Raw genomic sequence first — 22,287 nt, 5'->3', positions numbered from 1 at the left:
GGGCCCGGTTTTTCAAAAGGTTTAATCTGGATAAAACTGATCCGGATTTAGTAATCCTGTTTTTGCGATTCGTGATCACGTAATCCAGCTTACTTTTTGAGCCAGTTTTTCAAAGCAACATTGGATTGGATCAATCTGATCAGGATAGGAACTTTTCAGGATCACTAAATCTGGATTACCAGTGCTCAAACACAATGTAGATGGATAGACAGGCCTATGAAAAGAGCAACAAGTAGAATAGCCAGTGTGGGGTAAATATAACTTAATTTTTATTAGAAATGAAAACACACATTTAAAAAAAAAAAAACAATAAAAAGCCCACCCCATCCTGTTCCAGCAGTCCGTTTATCTGAGACCTACAACACAAACACTGTACATTGAGGTATTTTTAATAAGTTACAAATATAGATGTAAATAAAAAAAAAATGTCAATGTCAAAAACTCAGACTTCCTCATCTGATGTGGAGAGAGTAGCTTGTCTGAGCGCAGCCTTTAGGAGGTGAATCTCAAATGTGGTCTTGGTTTGCTGCAGTTTGGTCAGAGTAAGTTGTTCCTCGGCCAGATGAAGCTGTGCTTCTGCCCTTTCAGTCTCTTTTTGCAGTTGTTGAAGGTGATTTCAAAAATCAGTGATTGCCGTTCTTTGCATTTTCTTGGTTATTTTGTAATCATTGCATGCATCATTAATAAATATTCTAAAAACAAATATATTTTTTATTGTGATGAATATATATATAAATTAGTGACAGAATAAAATGTATTGTTTCTGGTCAATTTTGACAGCTGTTTGCCGTAGGCCTATACTGAAAGCCTAAATATGTTGAAGCCAATAATCACTATAGCCTGACAGATGAACAAATAAAATTAAAACCTTATTAATAAATAGTATATCTCGTAAGATTCTGCATGATCCAAAAATAGTATTATTTAATACATTTTTTAAGTTTTCATTACATTTTGGGCATAAAATCCACACTAAATCCACCCTTCTGATGGGATCAGTTTAATCCAGGTTTTTTGGATCAAAGTGATCCAAATCCTACAAAAAATGTCTGAAAAACCCAAAGTAAAGGTTTGATCCGTATCAAAACCAAGATTAGATTACGTGATCTAATCCGATTAGGTAATCCGTTTTTTCTTTTGAAAAACCCATTTTCAAGATTTGATCCAATCCCTTATCCAAAATCCTAGTGGATTACTTTTGAAAAACCGGGCCCTGATTACATTTGTGCATATCTGTTTTCGTTCTGCATGTGGATTCGCTTTGTATCAGCCATGCTGTAGACTTAAAAACCATAGAAGGTAGGGCTTTTTCTTATTGTGCGACAATATTATTGAATGCATTATCTACAACTATCAGGAAGCTGTTTCTTTGGACTGTTTTGACAAGCTTCTTAAGACGCATCTTTTTAGCAAAGCATTTAGCTCAGTCCCTTTTATAAAATTTCTAACATTTTGCTAATTTATCGTTTCATTATTGCGATATGACTCTGGCTTCTTACTGGGATTTTATGCAAGCTTGTCATTCTCTGCATTTTTTTTTCTTTTTTGTTATTGACATCTTCTGAACTATTGGTGTTTTTCATCTCCACATGATGTCGCTATTTTTCCCAGTGTTTTCTGTTTGGGTTCATTTGTGTTAATCTTGTTCAGCTGTGTCGTAGACTAGCCTATTTATTTTACCCTCTTTTCTTCACTTGTCACTTGGTTTTTGGGTTTGATGTGCTCTTGTCTCTGTGCTCTATGGAGAACTTTGTTTGTTACCTGCTTGGCTGTAGTCAGTCTTGTAGACTTCCTGTGTTTTTGGCTGGCTGCTATTTTGATGATTTTGGATTTCCTAAATAAATACCTTTTGTTGAACTAGACCTTGTACCTTAGCAACTTGGTTCATCACCTCTTCCTGTTGTTAAACGGTAGCACGTAGGTCTACCATACCAGAAACATGGGTTTGAGCCGCTGGCTCGTCACAGTTATTGTATGTTTTGTAGAGCTTTGAGGTTAAGAAAAGCGCATCATAAATAAAATTTTTCATTTGTCATCTCCATTATTAACATATTTAGGTACTTTACCTATGAAAACATACTAACCCCTTTACTGGGATGTGTTCCTGTACATATTTTAATTAACTATATATCATATGCATAGATCAAGTCTGAATTCAAAAAGAGGGCTGACCGATAAGGGGCTAAATAATAGTTTTGTCTATCAATTGATTAAAATATTTCCACATGGAAAGGTCCTAAATGAGGATATATGCATATATATGAACCTTTATGCACATGTGTAAATGTGCCACATATAGGCAAAATTGAGGTGCATATACAGGCCATATATTTTCTTTCCGTGTGGGTTTATCACTGGTTTAAGAATCATGTATGTAACACTGATGTAACACTTGCCTTTTTGATCAGAGTTTCCACATTTCCAGCAGATCCAGAAGATCCCGACTCCAACAAAAGTCATCAGAGATCCAGCAGCAGCAGATATCAAAACTATCTGAGAACCTGACACCGGAGGACCAGAAGAAATAGAAGTGAATGTGTTGGTCGGATCTATATCACAGGACAGGTCAGTAAATTAACTGCATATTGTACCTTCGCACGGCTGGCACAGTGTGTTGATGTCCAGATATGTGGTCTGGTTGCTGATGGTGTTGTTGATCACACAGCTGTAGGTGTTGTTATCCTGATATTCCACCTCCAGAGGTAGAGAGAGACTGATGCTGAGATCAGACTCACTGATGCTGGACAATACACTGTTTCCTTTGTACCAGGAGAGACTCGCAGCACTCACATTCACCACTGAACACAACACTGAATAATTATACTGGGATGATGAACACAGAGAAGAGTTGAAGATGAGGGCAGGAACAAGCAGACGTGCTGGAAAACATGAGAATAGAGATTTTCAGTACAGAGTTTGAGTGTAAATTGTTGAAGAATTTGTGAAGGATTAGAGAACTTTACTCGCCATGAACAGAAACATTGAATATTTTTGATGGCCATTTTTTTCCGCTTATATCAAGATTATAAATTCCCGCATTTTCAGATGTGATGTTTGTGATGGTCAGAGATCCAGTCTGTCTGTCCATCTTAAGTCTGTCTCTGAATCTGTCAGTGCCATCAAATGTGGAGAAGATTTGCTCCTTAATGCTGATTTTAGCTATAAGAGTGTTTTGGGCTCCAAAACTCCACAGCATGTTCTCCCAATGTATTATAGTAACACCAGAGTTTAGAGTAACAGAATCTCCTTCAGTCACTGACACAGACACTTTTACTTTCTTAGCAAGCACACCTGAAGGACAGAAACCACTTTACACTCAGATTAAGTATCTAGAGTACTCCTAATTAACAGATAAATGTATGCAAATATATTACATTAAAGGCATTGAAATGTAACAAGCCGAAAATGAAAAATCTGGTAATGTTTCCAAAGACTATAGAATACACGAGACATGTCACTCGCATAGTTTTGAATAAGGAAATGTGTAACGGTCAATATGGCGAATGAAGCCCCGCTTACTAGTACAGAAGCCAATCAGCGATCGCTGTAGACTGACGATTTTTGGGGGGAGAAACTCGGACCAGACTGGGGCTTTTACATTACAACAGTTTATTGATCAACAAACACACTGGAATCTCAGTGAATACTTGAGATTGAAATTACCCTTTGCGCGATGTGATAATATCTCAATGTTTTACCCTTTAGCAATCACAAGACTGGAAGCTCAGGTTTAAGGTAGCACTTATCACAAAGGGGCAAATAAAACTGACATTTAGCCTACAATCCTTGCACAGCCTACACTTTATCTGTTGTCTCTCTATTTTGGTAGTATCCAATTTAAATGTGAGATTTTGGAAACCAGATCTAAATTTAGCAGGAACAGTTTAATAGAAAAATATTCTAAGTGGCAAGGGGTGAACAAAGACTGAATATACAATGTGAGCGGCCTGGTGCGGAATAAAACCTACCCAGAGCAGGATTTTTAAAAATCAGTCCTGTGCAGACCTCTGCCTGGGTTTCCTCCGGGTGCTTAAATTTTCCCAACAGTCCAAAGACATGTGTATAGATGAATTAGGTAAACAAAATTGGCCTTTTGGAGAGTGAGAGAGTGTATGGGTGTTTCCCAGTACTGCGTTGTGGCTGGAAAGGCATCTACTGTATAAAACATATTCTGGCATAGTTTGCGGTTCATTCCACTGTGGTGACACTTGATAAATAAGAGACTAAGCCAAGGGAAAATGAATGAACGATATTTGCAACTATCTTCATTCCTTTACTTAAATTCACAACAGACTATGCAGCACCAACATATTTTTGTTCTTTTACTAATTTAATTTCTTTTTTTGTAATCTTTAAGTCACTCAAGATAAAAGCATATATCAGAAAATTTAATTTAATAGACCCTTTTCACATTTTTGTGTTTCTCAGTGGCATACTCTGTCATAGTTGGGTAAACTTAGAGTGAATAGTAAAGCACAACAAATCTTTTTTTTATTTTTTTTATTTTTTATTTTTTTATACAATCCTGTTTGCTGAAATAATAATAAATAAAATAAAAACGCCACAATGGTGTTATCAAGACTATCAGAAAAAAGGAAAACTGATAACTGCAGCCAGAAGACAGAATAACATCAAATTTACTGTCCTGCCTTAGACGCTGCATTAAAAACGCCTCGCGCAAGTGGCAATTCGTTTTTTCTAATTTGACACAAAGATGACATAATACATCCATAAATGCTCATTCAATCCATTAATATTTATTCGGCATAGTCCCTTTATTAATCTGGGGTCATCACAGAAGAATGAACCGCCAACTTATCCTGCATATGTTTTACGCAGCGGATTCTCTTCCAGCTGCAACCCATAACTGGGAAACATCCATTAACACCCATTCACACTCATACACTTCAGACAATTTAGCTTATCCCATTCACCTATACTGCATGTCTTTGCACTTCACACAGAAATGCCAACTGACCCACCTGAGGTTCAAACCAGTGACCTTCTTGCTGTGAGGCGATTGTGAATTTTTTAAAAATAAATTAAAACATTAAAAACTTTCATTGAGTTAAGATTATGATGACTGTTAAACACATCATAACATGCTTGTGAAAAGGCTCCATAGTTTCAGATTAATGTGTACTGTAAATTAATTTAAAACTGGCACCGGAAAATGAGATGTGAATTTAAGGAAGAGTGACCAATAATTAATTTAATCAATGTGCATTTAAAAGAAAATGCATATGCTGTATTTAACTTTAGCAGATAATAATCTGAAACTGAAAATGTCTTTTGATAAATCATTAATAACTTACCAATTGGAAGCCACCAGCACAACAAGAACGAAGCAAAAATGTGAACCATTTCCTTTAAGCGTGTTTGACTTTTGGAGTGTTGACTTTTGCAAGCGTGTTTGTAAAGTGTGATTATCCGCTGAAGCCCAGCTTCTTCATCTGGTCTGTGAGTCCTCCCACAACACACTCTCAGAAATAAAGGTACAAAAGCTGTCATCGGGGTGGTACGGATTAACTTTTGCAGCTTTTAGGTGCTATTCTGTGCTTTTTAAAGACCGAAATATATTTTAAAGCGCAAATGTGTACAGACAGAGCCTTGTATAGTTTACAACCACACACTCTGAACACATGCTGTATGCAAAATCAGTAATGCAGTGACAATCTTATGTCATAATGTAATGAATCTTTTAATAATAGATTTAATAAAGGGTTTGTAATCATGCAGAGGTAATTAATGGAAAAAAAAACAGAGTTGAAACTGTCAGCTATCTCACTTTGTCAGAGGTGTGATTATTGGCAACTCAACGCGAGTCAAACTGAAACCTGCTGTGGTTTGATCTTCTTTAGACGCACAATAACCTCTGGTCAGGTGAATTCTGGACAAACAGACACTAAAAGATGATTTCCTGTTTATCTCTTCTAACAGAGCTATTTTTTGATAAATACCCCAGAAAGAGTCAAATAATCAAAGCTAACAGCCAATGTAAAGATTAATATTGCAAACTGTTACTTGTGTTTCTGTCTGTTTAAGTAAGTGAATGTTTGCTTTAATTCCTAATGACCAGTTAAAGTCACCAGTTTCAATCTGATAGCAATAGCTTAGAAATATAGAAATAAGGTGTTTACATGAATCCTGTTCAGTCCAACAAACTTCATAATAATAATAATAATAATAATAATAATAGTAGAATAATTTGTTGCATTGTATTTAATGCTTTCTTAACGCTCAAAGCACTTTAGATGTAATGTAGTAGTATAATAATGGTACATTAATAGCTGATTCGAAAAACAGAATCATAAATCATTTTATAAAATTCAAAAAGATTAAATAAAGCAGGTACGAATGAAAGGTATAGTTCAGTATCGTCAGCGAATATTATTATTATTATTATTTTTATAAAGAGGTTTAAAGGAAAATTGAGCCCTAAGGACACGAGGCTCGTCCTCATTAACGACCTTAACATTGAAATACTATAGATCATGTCATTATACAAATGTGTGTTCTTAAAAACCACCAATCATTACTTGCACTCACATACCAATCTCATTGGTCCAATCGTATTAAATGTGACATTTAAGTTAAATAAATCAATAAAAACATTTACATTGTGTTCATTTTAAAATTCAGAATGAAACTCTGTGTCATGGTAATCCCTACCATGTTTTTTTTTAACATACCTCTTACATTTTACATTTACCTAGCAAAGTGCGATAAAAATACTTTCTTTTTCACTACTGGGTATTTGGCGCCAACACTATAAACAACCTGTTTATTTATAGCATACTTTATCATGTAAATAGCTAATGTACATTTATACACACAGTAAACTCAAAAAGATTTTTTTTTTTTTTTTTGTGGTTACATTTCTAAGTGCCGTTGGTTAAACTTATAAATACAAACAAAATGATTACAATAAATTTATAATAATAATATTACACCAAATATGCAAGGACAAAACAAAGCAGTTTTCCCAACAGTCCAAAGACATGTGTATAGATGAATTAGGTAAACAAAATTGGCCTTTTGGAGAGTGAGAGAGTGTATGGGTGTTTCCCAGTACTGCGTTGTGGCTGGAAAGGCATCTACTGTATAAAACATATTCTGGCATAGTTTGCGGTTCATTCCACTGTGGTGACACTTGATAAATAAGAGACTAAGCCAAGGGAAAATGAATGAACGATATTTGCAACTATCTTCATTCCTTTACTTAAATTCACAACAGACTATGCAGCACCAACATATTTTTGTTCTTTTACTAATTTAATTTCTTCTTTTGTCATCTTAAAGTCACTCAAGATAAAAGCATATATCAAATTTAATTTAATAGACCCTTTTCACATTTTCGTGTTTCTCAGTGGCATACTCTGTCATAGTTGGGTAAACTTAGAGTGAATAGTAAAGCACAACAAATCTTTTTTTTTTTTTTTTTTTTTTTTTTTTTTTTACAATCCTGTTTGCTGAAATAATAATAAATAAAATAAAAACGCCACAATGGTGTTATCAAGACTATCAGAAAAAAGGAAAACTGATAACTGCAGCCAGAAGACAGAATAACATCAAATTTACTGTCCTGCCTTAGACGCTGCATTAAAAACGCCTCGCGCAAGTGGCAATTCATTTTTTCTAATTTGACACAAAGATGACATAATACATCCATAAATGCTCATTCAATCCATTAATATTTATTCGGCATAGTCCCTTTATTAATCTGGGGTCATCACAGAAGAATGAACCGCCAACTTATCCTGCATATGTTTTACGCAGCGGATTCTCTTCCAGCTGCAACCCATAACTGGGAAACATCCATTAACACCCATTCACACTCATACACTTCAGACAATTTAGCTTATCCCATTCACCTATACTGCATGTCTTTGCACTTCACACAGAAATGCCAACTGACCCACCCGAGGTTCAAACCAGTGACCTTCTTGCTGTGAGGCGATCGTGACGGCAAATGTTCATACATTTTTTATTTTATTTTTTTAAATAAATTAAAACATTAAAAACTTTCATTGAGTTAAGATAATGATGACTGTTAAACACGTCATAACATGCTTGTGAAAAGGGTCCATAGTTTCAGATTATTGTATACTGTAAATTAATTTAAAACTGGCACCGGAAAATGAGATGTGAATTAAAGAATAGTGACCAATAATTAATTTAATCAATGTGCATTAAAAAAAAATGCATATGCTGTATTTAACTTTAGCAGATAATAATCTGAAACTGAAAAAGTCATTTGATAAATCATTCATAACTTACCAATTGGAAGCCACCAGCACAACAAGAACGAAGCAAAAATGTGAACCATTTCCTTTAAGCGTGTTTGACTTTTGGAGTGTTGACTTTTGCAAGCGTGTTTAAAAAAAGTGTGATTATCCGCTGAAGCCCAGCTTCTTCATCTGGTCTGTGAGTCCTTCCATGACACACTCTCAGAAATAAAGGTACAAAAGCTGTCATCGGGGTGGTACGGATTAACTTTTGCAGCTTTTAGGTGCTATTCTGTGCTTTTTAAAGACCAAAATATATTTTAAAGCGCAAATGTGTACAGACAGAGCCTTGTATAGTTTACAACCACACACTCTGAACACATGCTGTATGCAAAATCAGTAATGCAGTGACAATCTTATGTCATAATGTAATGAATCTTTTAATAATAGATTTAATAAAGGGTTTGTAATCATGCAGAGGTAATTAATGGAAAAAAAAACAGAGTTGAAACTGTCAGCTATCTCACTTTGTCAGAGGTGTGATTATTAGCAACTCAACGCGAGTCAAACTGAAACCTGCTGTGGTTTGATCTTCTTTAGACGCACAATAACCTCTGGTCAGGTGAATTCTGGACAAACAGACACTAAAAGATGATTTCCTGTTCATCTCTTCTAACAGAGCTATTTTTTGATAAATACCCCAGAAAGAGTCAAATAATCAAAGCCAACAGCCAATGTAAAGATTAATATTGCAAACTGTGACTTGTGTTTCTGTCTGTTTAAGTAAGTGAATGTTTGCTTTAATTCCTAATGACCAGTTAAAGTCACCAGTTTCAATCTGATAGCAATAGCTTACAAATATAGAAATAAGGTGTTTACATGAATCCTGTTCAGTCCAACAAACTTCATAATAATAATAATATTAATAATAATAGTAGAATAATTTGTTGCATTGTATTTAATGCTTTCTTAACGCTCAGCACTTTAGATGTAATGTAGTAGTATAATAATGGTACATTAATAGCTGATTCGAAAAACAGAATCATAAATCGTTTTATAAAATTCAAAAAGATTAAATAAAGCAGGTACGAATGAAAGGTATAGTTCAGTATCGTCAGCGAATATTATTATTATTATTATTTTATTTTTTTTTTTATAAAGAGGTTTAAAGGAAAATTGAGCCCTAAGGACACGAGGCTCGTCCTCATTAACGACCTTAACACTGAAATACTATAGATCATGTCATTATACAAATGTGTGTTCTTGAAAACCACTAATCATTACTTGCACTCACATACCAATCTCATTGGTCCAATCGTATTAAATGTGACTGAATGAAACTCTGTGTGTCATGGAAATCCCTACCATGTTTTTTTAACATACCTCTTACATTTTACATTTACCTAGCAAAGTGCAATAAAATAGTCTCTTTTTCACTACTGGGTATTTGGCGCCAACACTATAAACAACCTGTTTATTTATAGCATACTTTATCATGTAAATAACCCCCCCCCGCCACCCTTTAGGACACTAGAGGGTGATGATGTTTTGGTTACGTTTGATAATGTCTTATGATGTAAACAACATTGCAATTCTCCATATTCATTTAGTTGTTTGAAAAAAGAATAAGAACCATAACAGTTAATAACAGAAAGAAATAAAGTGAAGGATGTGATCAGTATTTAATAGCTAATGTTCATTTATACACACAGTAAACTAGATAGAATAGATTTTATAGATTTTTTTTGTGGTTACATTTCTGAGTGCTGTTGGTTAAACTTATAAATACAAACAAAATGATTACAATAAATTTATAATAATAATATTACACCAAATATGCAAGGACAAAACAAAACAGTTATCTGTGCAGAAAGTAAGCGTTGAAATGAAACAAAAAGGATTGATGAAAGATGAAAGCTGAGCTCTTACACTGGTTCCAGTAAGCCTATAGGCTAGATACTATCACCGTCTTTTAGGGACATTGTAATAAACAGCCTGCATGTCTGATTTCTGCAAGGAAAAAAAAAACTCAGTCAGGAATCTTATGTTATAACAACAGAAAATGTATAGGCCAGTCTATGTTTCTCTCTAAATTACATTGCTTTTCTAATAATAATGATAATGTATTATTATACTATAAAATAATTTATTCAGTATAGGCTGCTAATCCCAAACACATGTAGAACCAAACGTGTTTTACTCCCAAAGTTGATCAGGGGCCTGTTTCAGAAAGAAGGTTAAGTATTTTAACCCTGAAATGAGAGAAACTCTGGGCTTTCCGTTTCAAAATGGCAGGTTTGTTAAACTCGACAAAGCAGGGTAAATCAAGCCTGTTTCTGAACGAGAGGTAACTTTAACTCAGAGTCAGTTACTGTGGTCACTTACTCTGTGAATCTAACCTGGTCAGGGGCAGGTTTTATTCTCTAAACTCTGAGTTCTTGTTGGTCTCCTCCCCTTTTTTAAAGATAAAGTGGTATTTCTCACCTTAGCCTTACGTTTCCACCCACCTATTTTAATGCTCATTTTGGAGATGTGCATAAAAACGATTGATGGAAACGTCATGATACACAACTTTTTAAAAATATGCATAAAAAACCCGCACATAACTGAGTAGGAGAAACTTTTATTCAATAGAAAAGATGCGCATAAACTACGATGAAAACACTTTTACTGAACAAATTTCAGTATGTACATTTAAAAAAGATTTGTTTTTTTATGATGAAAATGTGTGTGAACGGACAAACCAGCAGGCTGAGCACACTGTAACACATCTTAAATGTTGTTTTGCTCATTCATTCTAAAAATCCTTAACCATTTCAGTATTAATGGTATCATATTATTAATGACCTCCAGAGCGTCTGGAGCATGTCAAGAGCTTCTGTTCTCCGCGTCTCATGGCTTCAAAGTCCCCCACATGTTCATTGTGTGTCGGCATTGTCTTCTAAAGCGCAAGTACATTTATTAAACATAGAAAAGATTGACGCTGCCGCAGCTTCTTCTACCGTAAATTCAGCTTTTACTGTTAATATTTGGTGCCCGTTTAATCAGGAAGTGACGATTTTGTTCCCTTTGACTCGTTGGATGGAAATGCTGCTTAATTGGCACATATCTTTTATGCGATAATCCAGTTTTGCACGTAAATTTAATTAATAATATTCGATGGAGACATAGCTATTGCCTTCATTTCCAGTCACACAAAGAACAAAGTCGCGGACGAGAATGGCTTGTCCTTTTTTAATAAATAATGCTTAAATTCACTGACCTTCAGTAGGGACAAGTAGCCTAAATTAATTAGGCTGGCTTGTGTAGCAAGCCAGACTATTGTTATCCTATTTTTCTTCTGAGACTAAAAATTAAACTCTATCTCCTCCTAGAGCTTTCAAGCTATGACCACCAAACTCACACCAGACCTCCAAACTGGTTTGACTCGTGTTGCTATATCTTTTCCGACTGATCCGACTTTCAGTTTTCCGAAAAACGTCCCGGGACCGTCGGAAAAATCCCATTGACTTAACATTGGACCAAACTTTGTGACCTCATAACTCTGCATCAGACTGTCCTACAGACTTCTAACTGGGCTCATTTCACTCAGACTACCTAACTGCCAATAACTGATGAGCTTTTAACTTTCTGGCCACACCCTAGCAACCACTTTTGGGACCCTAGAAACTGTCCCTTAGACTTCCACTGCAAAAGACTCTCATTGACTTTACATTGGGTCAAACTTTGTGAGCTCATAACTCTACATGAAACTGTCGCACAGACTTTTAGCTGGGCTCATTTAACTCAGACTACCAAACTACCAATAACTGATGAGCTTTTAACTTTCTAGCCACACCCCTAACAACCAGATACGGCACCCTAGTAACGGTCCCATAGACTGCCATTATAGAGGTTCAGATTGATATCGTCATGCTGCAGTGTGATAGAGACATGTGTTGCTTTTAACTGTTCATACTGGCAAATTCAGCTGGAGAAAAAATGGTGATCTCTTATGCAAGACATTGCAATAGTCACTCGTAAAATCTGCGCTCCATTGATGATGCCTTTTTAGTTATGGTGCACGCGCTTAACTCTGATTTGGTCTACTCAAAGTTGATTGACCCAACTCAGATCAGCTGTTCTGAAACCGTTGCTGTTTTCTTTTTTTATATATTTATTTATTTATTTATTTATATTTATATTTATTTTTATTCATTTATTTTATTTATTTATTTATTCATTTTTATTTGTTTATTTTTATGAGTTATTTTATTTTATATTATCCATTTTGTGTGTTTATTTATATATATATATATATATATATATATATATATATATATATATATATATATATATGTATATATATATGTATATATATATATATATATATATATATAATCACTCAATTTCCTTTTCTACATGTTATCACTATATTTAAATTGTTTTATGTATTTATTTTTTTAAAGATTTTAAAACTAAAAATAATAAAAATAAATAATAAATATGTGGTTTTTATAAATTTGACTGCTGAACTGCTCGTAGATTGGGGTCATGGATATATTAAATTATTACGTAAAATTACATTTATTAAAATTAGATTTTACCATATATTAATAATATTTAATTGTTAAAATTGTAATTGCTTGACTCCGACTGTAAAAAATAAGACAGATAGCAACATTATATATAGATTATAGATATTATTTAAACATCTATATATTTATTGTGGTCCTGCAAGAGTTCTAGGGGCCTAAGCGACTGCTTGCTTAATGGTTAAATCTGCCCATGAAAAACCATCACTACACCCGTTACATAGCAGGAAATGGACTGATTAAAAATGGAAAACAGTTTCAATGCAGTTTTTATAGACATGTATTTTTACTGTAATTATTTAAGTAGCTTTTTAATGATTTTTTATTTTTTTTGTTACAAAAAGAATTCTGAAACATTTATATAATCCGCAACATGAAACATACCTTTTTTAAAATGCAAAGAATTTGCAAAATGGCATACTCGGGCTTAGTATAGGCACATATGTACGTAAAAGCATGCTTAAACTGTTCTTTTGATCTGTTCTGTATTTAGTGGTAAAAATGATGACAGTTGGCCAAGTGCTGTTCACTGACTCTCTGATGCACATCAAGCACAAAACTTCAATCAGCAAACTTTAACTGCACTAACTTACACTGCACCAACGTATTGCTAGATGGCATTGAAGTTTCTTACCTTTTTTCGTGATTTTTCTTTACACAATGTTAAATCAGATTGGTCTTCCTCCTAGTTATCAACTGCATTGAACAGAGATGTGTTAAAACAGTGATGTCAATATTATTTGTGAATATTTTCTTTAAACATTTTAGACCTAACCTGTTTTTCTACATTTCTTGGAGATGCAGCACATCACGGCAGACCCAACAGCAGCACAAATCCACACAATGTTGAACAGATGCAGATCCTCATCTGTAATAGATGAAAATAAGTCAATGATGAAAGTGAATCTGTCTGATCGACAACACAGTCAAACTGCTGCACTGTATCCCATTCACCTTTTTCTGCATGCGACTATTGTGGGTCAAACTATGTTGCAATTGGTGTGAAAATTTACAATCACAAGAACTGAGACGAAAAAATCAAGTGATAGGATTATGCTTTAAATAATTCAGTAACATACTGTAGTGAAAAGTGAGGTACATTTGGCGTTGTGCTTTCTTTTGAACAGTTTTATATATATTTTTAATCATTTTTTTATTTATTTATTTTTTTTCTTACTGTTGATCATCCGTCCATAGTTTCTGGCTTTTATGTGAAGTGTTATATGAAGTATTGTGTGTGTCTAAGAGAGAGCGTGTGTAAGAGAGATCTTTTTGCTCTTATCTTAATAGTATAGGGTTCCATTCTATCAACCCAATTTTGGTAAAAAGAAAAGTGCTCAATCAATCATTGGGTTATTATTATTATTATTATTATTATTATTACTATTATTGACACTATATGCTCAATTTAACCCAACATTTAAGTGTCAATAATTTGCTCAAATTGGGTTGAAATGGCATCCAGCATTTTTTAAAGATTATCACATTGCAAGATCTTCTTTAAAATTGAGTTAAGCTTTTCTCTCCTGTTGACTTGCAGATCAAAAATGACCCGTGCACAATTTTAACAGCAGGCCAAAACTAAATGAAAATAGTTTTTTTTTTCCAAACAGAAAGAAATAATATTTTCTTTTTCATATTTTCTTCATATTTTATATACAATGCTTGCCATGCCAGCTAAACCATTTTTACACCACAAAAACTAGGCACACACACACACACACACACACACACACACACACTCTCTCTCAATAAGAATCTGCTGCTTTAACATTTATGGATCGTGTCTTGCTAAGCTTTTTACACTTGTATTAATAATATTATAAAATATAAACCTCTACTTTAATCAAAAATAGAGTTTGCAATAAAGATGTTTCCTCATTTAAATTAGATTTGAGGATTGAAAATAAGATTAGCTCCTTTATTTTAATTGATTATTTTTACAGGTTTTAGGAAGGCAGCATATTATTGACACTTTTGGACACAGATTATACAGATTTCTAAGACTGACAATAAATTGTTCATCCATCAAACCTGAACAGTCTTAATTGGAGTTACAGATTATAATCAACAGAGTAACAGACTGGGAAATTACATTATATTTGCTTAAGTACAATCTCAAATAGTTTTTTTTTTTTTTTTTTTTTTTTTTTATCAACAACGCTTGTTTAATATTTTTAAATATTTTATTTTTTAAACCCAATGGTTGGGTTTTTCCACATTTGACCTAACATTTGGTTATAAGAATCCAGATAGTTTTTTAGTCTAGACAAACATTACATCCATTTTACTAAAATTAGTGCACTTTGAACTTTTTCTCTTTGAGCTGGACGTTTTATTCCACACTGGCTCCTTTCCTCCGTCCACTCATTCATCGTCTGTAATCTAAACTGTAGTTGAATATTTTGTCACTAAAAGGCTGGGTTGTATTAACCCAATGTTGGATCATAAATTCATTCATTCATTTTCTTTTCGGCTTAGTCCTTTTCTTAATGTCGCCACCGCAGAATGAACCACAAACTGGTCCAGCTTATGTTTTACGCAGCGGATGCCCTTCCAGCTGTAACCCATCATTGGGAAACAATCATACACACACATTCACACACATACACTGCAGTCAATTTAGTTTATTCAATTCACCTATAACGCATATGTTTGGACTGTGGGGGAAACCCACACCAGCACTGGGAGAACATGTAAACTCCACACAAAAATGCCAACTGACCCAGCGAAGCTTGAACCAGCGACCTTCCTGCTGTGAGGCGACAGCACTACTTACTGCGCCACCTGGGTCATAAATTGACAAACCCAATGTTGGATTAATTTTTTTAATTAAATTTAAATCTTTTTTTAAACCCAAATTTTGAGTTGAAACAAATAAAACATTAGAGCTGCGTATATATAAATAACAACCTATTGCAATTATTATGACTTTTTTATTGTCGTGTATTGTGTTTACTGTGAACTCAACTTTGAGTCAAATATGGACAACGGCTGGGTTACATTATTTTAAATTAAAATTAAAAACAACAATTGGGTTTGCCCATATTTGGCATCATAATGCACATTTTTAGGGTTCGATTATAGCGCAGACAAAAAGAATGTAAAATACTTTCCCATAAAAAGCAGAATAGCTGCTCACCCGTTCAGTGGATGAACTGTTGAAGAGTAATACCTACTCATTGTACCCAGTTAAACAAACAGCAACAACATTTTACTGATTGTTTATAGTTTAACAATCATGGGGTTGAATGTTAAAATCAACATACCTGGACACGGCTGGCAGAGTGTGTTGATGTCCAGATGTGTGGTCTGGTTGCTGATGGTGTTGTTGATCACACAGCTGTAGGTGTTGTTATCTTGATATTCCACCTCCAGAGGTAGAGAGAGACTGATGCTGAGATCAGACACACTGATGCTGGACAATACACTGTTTCCTTTGTACCAGGAGAGACTCACAGCGCTCACATTCACCACTGAACACAACACTGAATAATTATACTGGGATGATGAACACAGAGAAGAGTTGAAGATGAGGGCAGGAACAAGCAGACGTGCTGGAAAACATGAGAATAGAGATTTTCAGTACAGAGTTTGAGTGTAAATTGTTGAAGAATTTGTGAAGGATTAAAGAACTTTACTCGCCATGAACAGAAACATTGAATATTTTTGATGGCCATTTTTTTCCGCTTATATCAAGATTATAAATTCCCGCATTTTCAGATGTGATGTTTGTGATGGTCAGAGATCCAGTCTGTCTGTCCATCTTAAGTCTGTCTCTGAATCTGTCAGTGCCATCAAATGTGGAGAAGATTTGCTCCTTAATGCTGATTTTAGCTATAAGAGTGTTTTCGGCTCCAAAACTCCACAGCATGTTCTCCCAATGTATTATAGTAACACCAGAGTTTAGAGTAACAGAATCTCCTTCAGTCACTGACACGGACACTTTTAGTTTCTTAGCAAACACACCTAAAGGACAGAAACCACTTTACACTCAGATTAAGTATCTAGAGTACTCCTAATTAACAGATGAATGTACGCAAATATAAGGCGTTGTAATGTAACAAGCTGAAAAGAAAAATCTGGTAATGTTACCAAAGACTATAGAATACACGAGACATGTCACTCGCATAGTTTTGAATAAAGAAATGTGTAACGGTCAATATGGCGAATGAAGCCCCGCCTTCTAGTACAGAAGCCAATCAGCAATCGCTGTAGACTGACGATTTTTGGGGGGAGAAACTCGGACGAGACTGGTGCTTTTACATTACAACAGTTTATTGATCAACAAACACACTGGAATCTCAGTGAATACTTGCTTCACAGACATAAGAAATATATCCACATAAAGCTTGAAAACTCTGTTTTATAAGTGCACTTGCTTCATTTAAAAGTAAAGTTTTTTGATTTTGTAATCTGTATGAAATGAATACGAGGTACAGCCCGCCTGTGAAATGCACATCACTTCACAGCAACTACTCGAACACCCACAAACTTACAGAGTTGCTGTCATTTCTGCCAGAGATTCACTATCAAGACCAAGTTGTGAATTACGTCAGAAGAGCAGCGCGATCAGACGATCATTATCCACAGGATAATAATGTGCATCAGCCATAAATGAGGTTGGTGTCATGATCTCCTTCTTTTTGAGTGTGCATGCACATAAGCTCGGACAACCTGAAAATATTCTGATTTTGTTTAATTCTGGCGTTTAGAAATAAAAATCTATGAGACTGTTTTTGTTTAGATGTATTGGTGATTCCAAATCTGCATCGTAATCGTAAGCTTGACTAACAGTTTTGAAGAATTTGATGTTTCCCCATTCAAGCAGAGTGCCCGAGCATACTGACTTAGAGGCATTTAAAAGATGGCCGCAGGGTGAAATTACTTGCCTTAAAGGTATTTTGATGTTACAAGTGTTTTTAATATAGCTCATTTAACTAGCAAATTTACCTGTTTCCCCTCTGTTCATCAGTTTGCACTTGGAAGCCATGTACAACAAATTCAATACACTGATATTTGCAATGATGGCTCAGTGGTTGGCACTGTCGCTACATAGCAAGAAGTTCATTGTTTTGGGTCCCGACTGGGCCAGTTGGAATTTCTGCATGTTCTCCACACTTCATGTAGGTTTAGAGGTCTGCATTCATGTACCACAGGACCCAACCAGATTTCTTGCGGTGTGGGAATAAATTTCCCCTAAAATGCAGTAGTGGTCGGTGTTATGATTTATGTTTTCTTTCTGTCTTTTTTTTCACCCTCCTCTTCGTTTGCTCAACCCTTAGGTTTCTTATTGGTTTATTATTCTGTCCATCATCATTATGACGCTGTCCGGTTCCACCAATCCCAGGACGAGCCGCAAGGATTTAAAGCCCTGTCAGATCAGTGTGTGGTGTGCGCCCTGCCTCGGCGGTACCCTTTGTGCTCCATGCAATTTGTTTGTGCAAATGCTTCGTCTATTTTGTGATTGATCTCAGTTACTGTGATAATTCGAGTTTGCTTGTTGAACTTCGTTGGCTTCAAGTAACATAGTATGATGGTTGTTGTGTGATTCTAAACTAAGCTTTGACAGACTTATCCGGTTTGTTTCGTTTTAGTTTAGATTGATGTTTTGTTAGATTAGTTTGAGTGTTTTGCCACCCGTGTATTTTTGAGTTTTGTAGTTTAATTAGTTTAGTTCGGGTGTCGTATACACTGAAGATCTCGGCTTTTATTTGTGTTTCTTTTTGACGCCTAGTTTAGACATTAGATTTAAGTATTGTTTTGTTTTGTTAATTTCTTTGATTTGGCTTACACTTGTTGTTTTTGTTTAAAGATAATAATCATAAATGTTTATTTCTCTCCCCCCCATCCCCCCCCCCCCCCCCCCCCCCCCCCCATTTATTAGTGTTACAATTTTCAAATATTGAGTAAAAGCTTAAATAAGAGTAACTGATCCTTGCCTCATTCTTGATCTGTCGCACACATTACACCTGTCTCACTTAAATGTTACAGCATCCCACTTTAACATCATAAACACGTAACAGTCGGTAACTCTGGTGTAATTTTAATGGGATCAGGCTGTCGAGTCCTGGCGTTATTTCAGAACAGCGTATCTGTGATTTCCTCATTCTAATAGGCTACTTGTACAAGATGGCACCGGTGAGCTTCCGATTTGCAAGTGTGTGTGTGTGTTCATTTCCAGTCGCATAGAACAATGACGGAAGAGATGAAGGTTTTTCTCTGCGTTGTTAAAATCATTATTTTATTATTAAAAAAGAAGCTTGACTCAAACATGGTCATGTGAAGGTGATTTAATTTTGCTTCTGCATAACACACAATTAGGCAATCTCTCTTAATATCAGCCGAGTCTGTTTTGCGTCTCTCAACAGACAACAGAGTACAAACTTTCAACACACTCACACTTTACAACATGCATACATGCATATGAGATGTATAATATCACAGATTTTAAATTTAAATATTAGTAATATAGTAGCAATAGGCGAGGCAGTGGCGCAGTAGGTAGTGCTGTCGCCTCCACAGCAAGAATGTCTCTGGGTCGCCGGTTCGAACCTCGGCTCAGTTGGTGTTTCCGTGTGGAGTTTGCATGTTCTCCCCGCCTTCGCGTGGGTTTCCTCCGGGTGCTCCGGTTTTCCCCACAGTCCAAAGACATGCGATACAGGTCAATTGGGTAGGCTAAATTGTCCGTAGTGTATGAGTGTGTGTTTGTGGATGTTTCCCAGAGATGGGTTGCAGCTGGAAGAGCATCAGCTGCGTAAAAACTTGCTGGATAAGTTGGCGGTTCATTCTGCTGTGGCGACCCCGGAATAATAAAGGGACTAAGCCGACAAAAAAATGAATGAATGAATGAATGAATAGTAGTAATAATACAATAAAACTTCCTTAAAATATAATAATTTTCCCTCCAGCATCATCAGGGATAGAATGAAAGCAGATCAGTGCAGTGAGGTAGGCCTATGCAGCAGCGTAGTGAGGATGTCCTCTCCTGTCGCTGATAATTTTTATTTATTTATTTAGTTTTTTAAACATGCTTATTTTTGGTAACGAAAGTGCTAAATCTACACCTCTTCCTTCATAGTTCTATATGAACACGCACACACTTGCATCTCGGAAGCTCTGCGGTACCATTTTATGCAACTATAATTGAGCACTAGTGCAGCCAGTGCTCACGACTGTTACACATGCTGAACGCATGATCAGGGCTTTCTGCTCATGTTTTTTTTTTTTTTTCACACATCTTCTGCATAACAGTCCTCAGAGTGGGCTTTACCATGGCAGAGCAAACTGAAGATGCACTGTCCTTAAAGAACGTTCAGCTTGCATTAGAAAACGGTCAGTTTACTGTTAGGAAACCCACATCAGGCAAGTCTGTTGTATGGGAGTCTGTTTCACGTGTCATAGACACATGGAAAAAACAATTACCCTTTGCGCGATGTGATAATATCTCAAAGTTTTACCCTTTAGCAATCACAAGACTGGAAGCTCAGGTTTAAGGTAGCACTTATCACAAAGGGGCAAATAAAACTGACATTTAGCCTACAATCCTTGCACAGCCTACACTTTTATCTGTTATCTCTCGATTTTGGTAGTATCCAATTTAAATGTGAGATTTTGGAAACCAGATCTAAATTTAGCAGGAACAGTTTGGTAGAAAATATTTTAAGTGGGCAACGGGTGAACAAAGACTGAATATACAATGCGAGCGGTCTGGTGCGGAATAAAACCTAGCAAGAGCAGGATTTTTAAAAAATCAGTCCCGTGCAGACCTCTGCGTGGGTTTCCTCCAGGTGCTTCGGTTTTCCCAACAGTCCACAGACATGTGTATAGATGAATTGCGTAAACAAAATTAGCATTTTCTGTATAAGATTGTGTGTTTGAGTTTGACAGAGTGTATGGGTGTCTTCCAGTACTGCGTTGTGGCTGGAAAGGCATCTACTGTATAAAACATATTCTGGCGTATGTTGTGGTTCGTTCCATTGTGGCGACACTTTTTAAATAAGAGACTAAGCCAAGGGAAAGTGAATGAATAGATGATATTTGCAGCCAACTTCATTCCTTTCCTTAAAGTCACATCAACAGACTATGCAGAACCAACATATTTTTGCTCTTTTGCTAATTTAATTTCTTCTTTTGTCGTCTTTAATTCACTCAAGATAAAAGCATATATCAGAAAATTTACTGCAATAGACCCTTTTAGCATTTCCATGTTTCTCAGTAGCATACGTAGTCATAGTTGGGTAAACTTGTGTGGGAGAATGGTAGAGCACAAAAAATCTCAAATCTTTTTTTTATAATTTTTTTTTATAGTCCTATTTGCTGAAATAATACAAATAAAAAAAACCCACAACGGTTTTAATCAAGACTATCAGAAAAAAAGGGAAAAAACTGTGAGACTGATAACTGCAGCCAGAGGACAGAATAACATCAAATTTACTGTCCTGCCTTATAGACGCTGCATTACAAACACCTCGCGCAAGTGGCGATTCGTGTTTGGTAATTTGACACAAAGATGATATAATACATCCATAAATACTCATTCATTTTTCTTCAGCTTGGTCCCTATATTAATCCGGGATCACCACAGCAGAATGAACCGCCAATTTATCCAGCATACGTTTTACGCGTGCAGCGTATGCCCTTCCAGCTGCAACCCATCACTGGAAAACATCCATAAACACCCATTCGCACACACTACAGATAATTTAGCTTACCCAATTCACCTATAGTGCATGTCTTTGCACTCCACACAGAAATGCCAACTGACCCACCCGAGGTTCGAACCAGTAACCTTCTTGCTGTGAGGCGATCGTGACGCCAAATGTTCATACATTTTTTTAAATAAATTGAAGTATTAAAAACTTTTAATGAGTTAAGAATATGATGACTGTTAAACACGTCATAACACTCTTGTGAAAATGGTCAATAGTTTCAGATTATAGTATACTGTAAATTATTTTAAAACTGGCACCCTGATCAATAATTAATTTAATCATTGTGGATTTAAAAGAAAATGCATAAACTGTATATAATGTTAGCAGATAATAATCTGAAACTGAAAAAGTCATTTGATAAATCATTCATAACTTACCAATTGGAAGCCACCAGCACAACAAGAACGAAGCAAAAATGTGAACCATTTCCTTTAAGCGTGTTTGACTTTTGGAGTGTTGACTTTTGCAAGCGTGTTTGTAAAGTGTGATTATCCGCTGAAGCCCAGCTTCTTCATCTGGTCTGTGAGTCCTCCCACAACACACTCTCAGAAATAAAGGTACAAAAGCTGTCATCGGGGTGGTACGGATTAACTTTTGCAGCTTTTAGGTGCTATTCTGTGCTTTTTAAAGACCGAAATATATTTTAAAGCGCAAATGTGTACAGATAGAGCCTTGTATAGTTTACAACCACACACTCTGAACACATGCTGTATGCAAAATCAGTAATGCAGTGACAATCTTATGTCATAATGTAATGAATCTTTTAATAAT

The 22,287-nt window shown here is 35.5% G+C and overlaps 1 protein-coding gene across 4 annotated transcripts; it reads right to left on the bottom strand.

Annotated features, from left to right (window-relative positions):
• Positions 1 to 1,531: 1,531 nt before the first annotated feature.
• On the bottom strand, positions 1,532 to 22,214 carry LOC137487262 (uncharacterized). Of its 4 annotated transcripts, XM_073937154.1 has the most exons (9): positions 21,894 to 22,214; positions 16,448 to 16,771; positions 16,072 to 16,359; positions 13,578 to 13,670; positions 13,437 to 13,498; positions 10,158 to 10,238; positions 2,968 to 3,291; positions 2,592 to 2,879; positions 1,532 to 2,501 (listed from the first exon to the last, which is right to left on the bottom strand). In XM_073937154.1, exons 1-5 carry the CDS (start codon positions 22,087 to 22,089, stop codon positions 13,488 to 13,490), a joined length of 912 nt encoding a protein of 303 aa, XP_073793255.1. In that variant the 5' UTR covers positions 22,090 to 22,214; the 3' UTR covers positions 1,532 to 2,501; positions 2,592 to 2,879; positions 2,968 to 3,291; positions 10,158 to 10,238; positions 13,437 to 13,487. The 4 variants fall into 4 exon arrangements, with proteins under 4 accessions (XP_073793255.1, XP_073793256.1, XP_068072508.1 ...); XM_073937155.1 differs by lacking the exon at positions 16,448 to 16,771 and having other exon boundaries at positions 21,894 to 22,158; XM_073937156.1 differs by lacking the exons at positions 1,532 to 2,501; positions 2,592 to 2,879; positions 2,968 to 3,291; positions 16,448 to 16,771 and having other exon boundaries at positions 9,888 to 10,238; positions 21,894 to 22,158.
• Between the last annotated feature and the right edge of the window lie 73 nt (positions 22,215 to 22,287).

Source organism: Danio rerio, chromosome 22 (genome assembly GCF_049306965.1).
Source record: "Danio rerio strain Tuebingen ecotype United States chromosome 22, GRCz12tu, whole genome shotgun sequence".
Classification (NCBI taxonomy): Eukaryota; Metazoa; Chordata; class Actinopteri; order Cypriniformes; family Danionidae; genus Danio; species Danio rerio.
Note: the sequence above shows the minus strand (reverse complement) of the source record. Positions and strands in the feature narration are given on the sequence as shown.

Coding starts and splice junctions, on each gene's coding strand:
- LOC137487262 (XM_073937154.1), bottom strand. CDS start 22,089: ATGACAGCTTTTGTACCTTTATTTCTGAGAGTGTGTTGTGGGAGGACT. Junction 16,360..16,447: donor ATTCAATGTTTCTGTTCATG/GCGAGTAAAGTT, acceptor CATGTTTTCCAG/CACGTCTGCTTGTTCCTGCC. Junction 13,671..16,071: donor ACTCTGCCAGCCGTGTCCAG/GTATGTTGATTT, acceptor CATCTATTACAG/ATGAGGATCTGCATCTGTTC.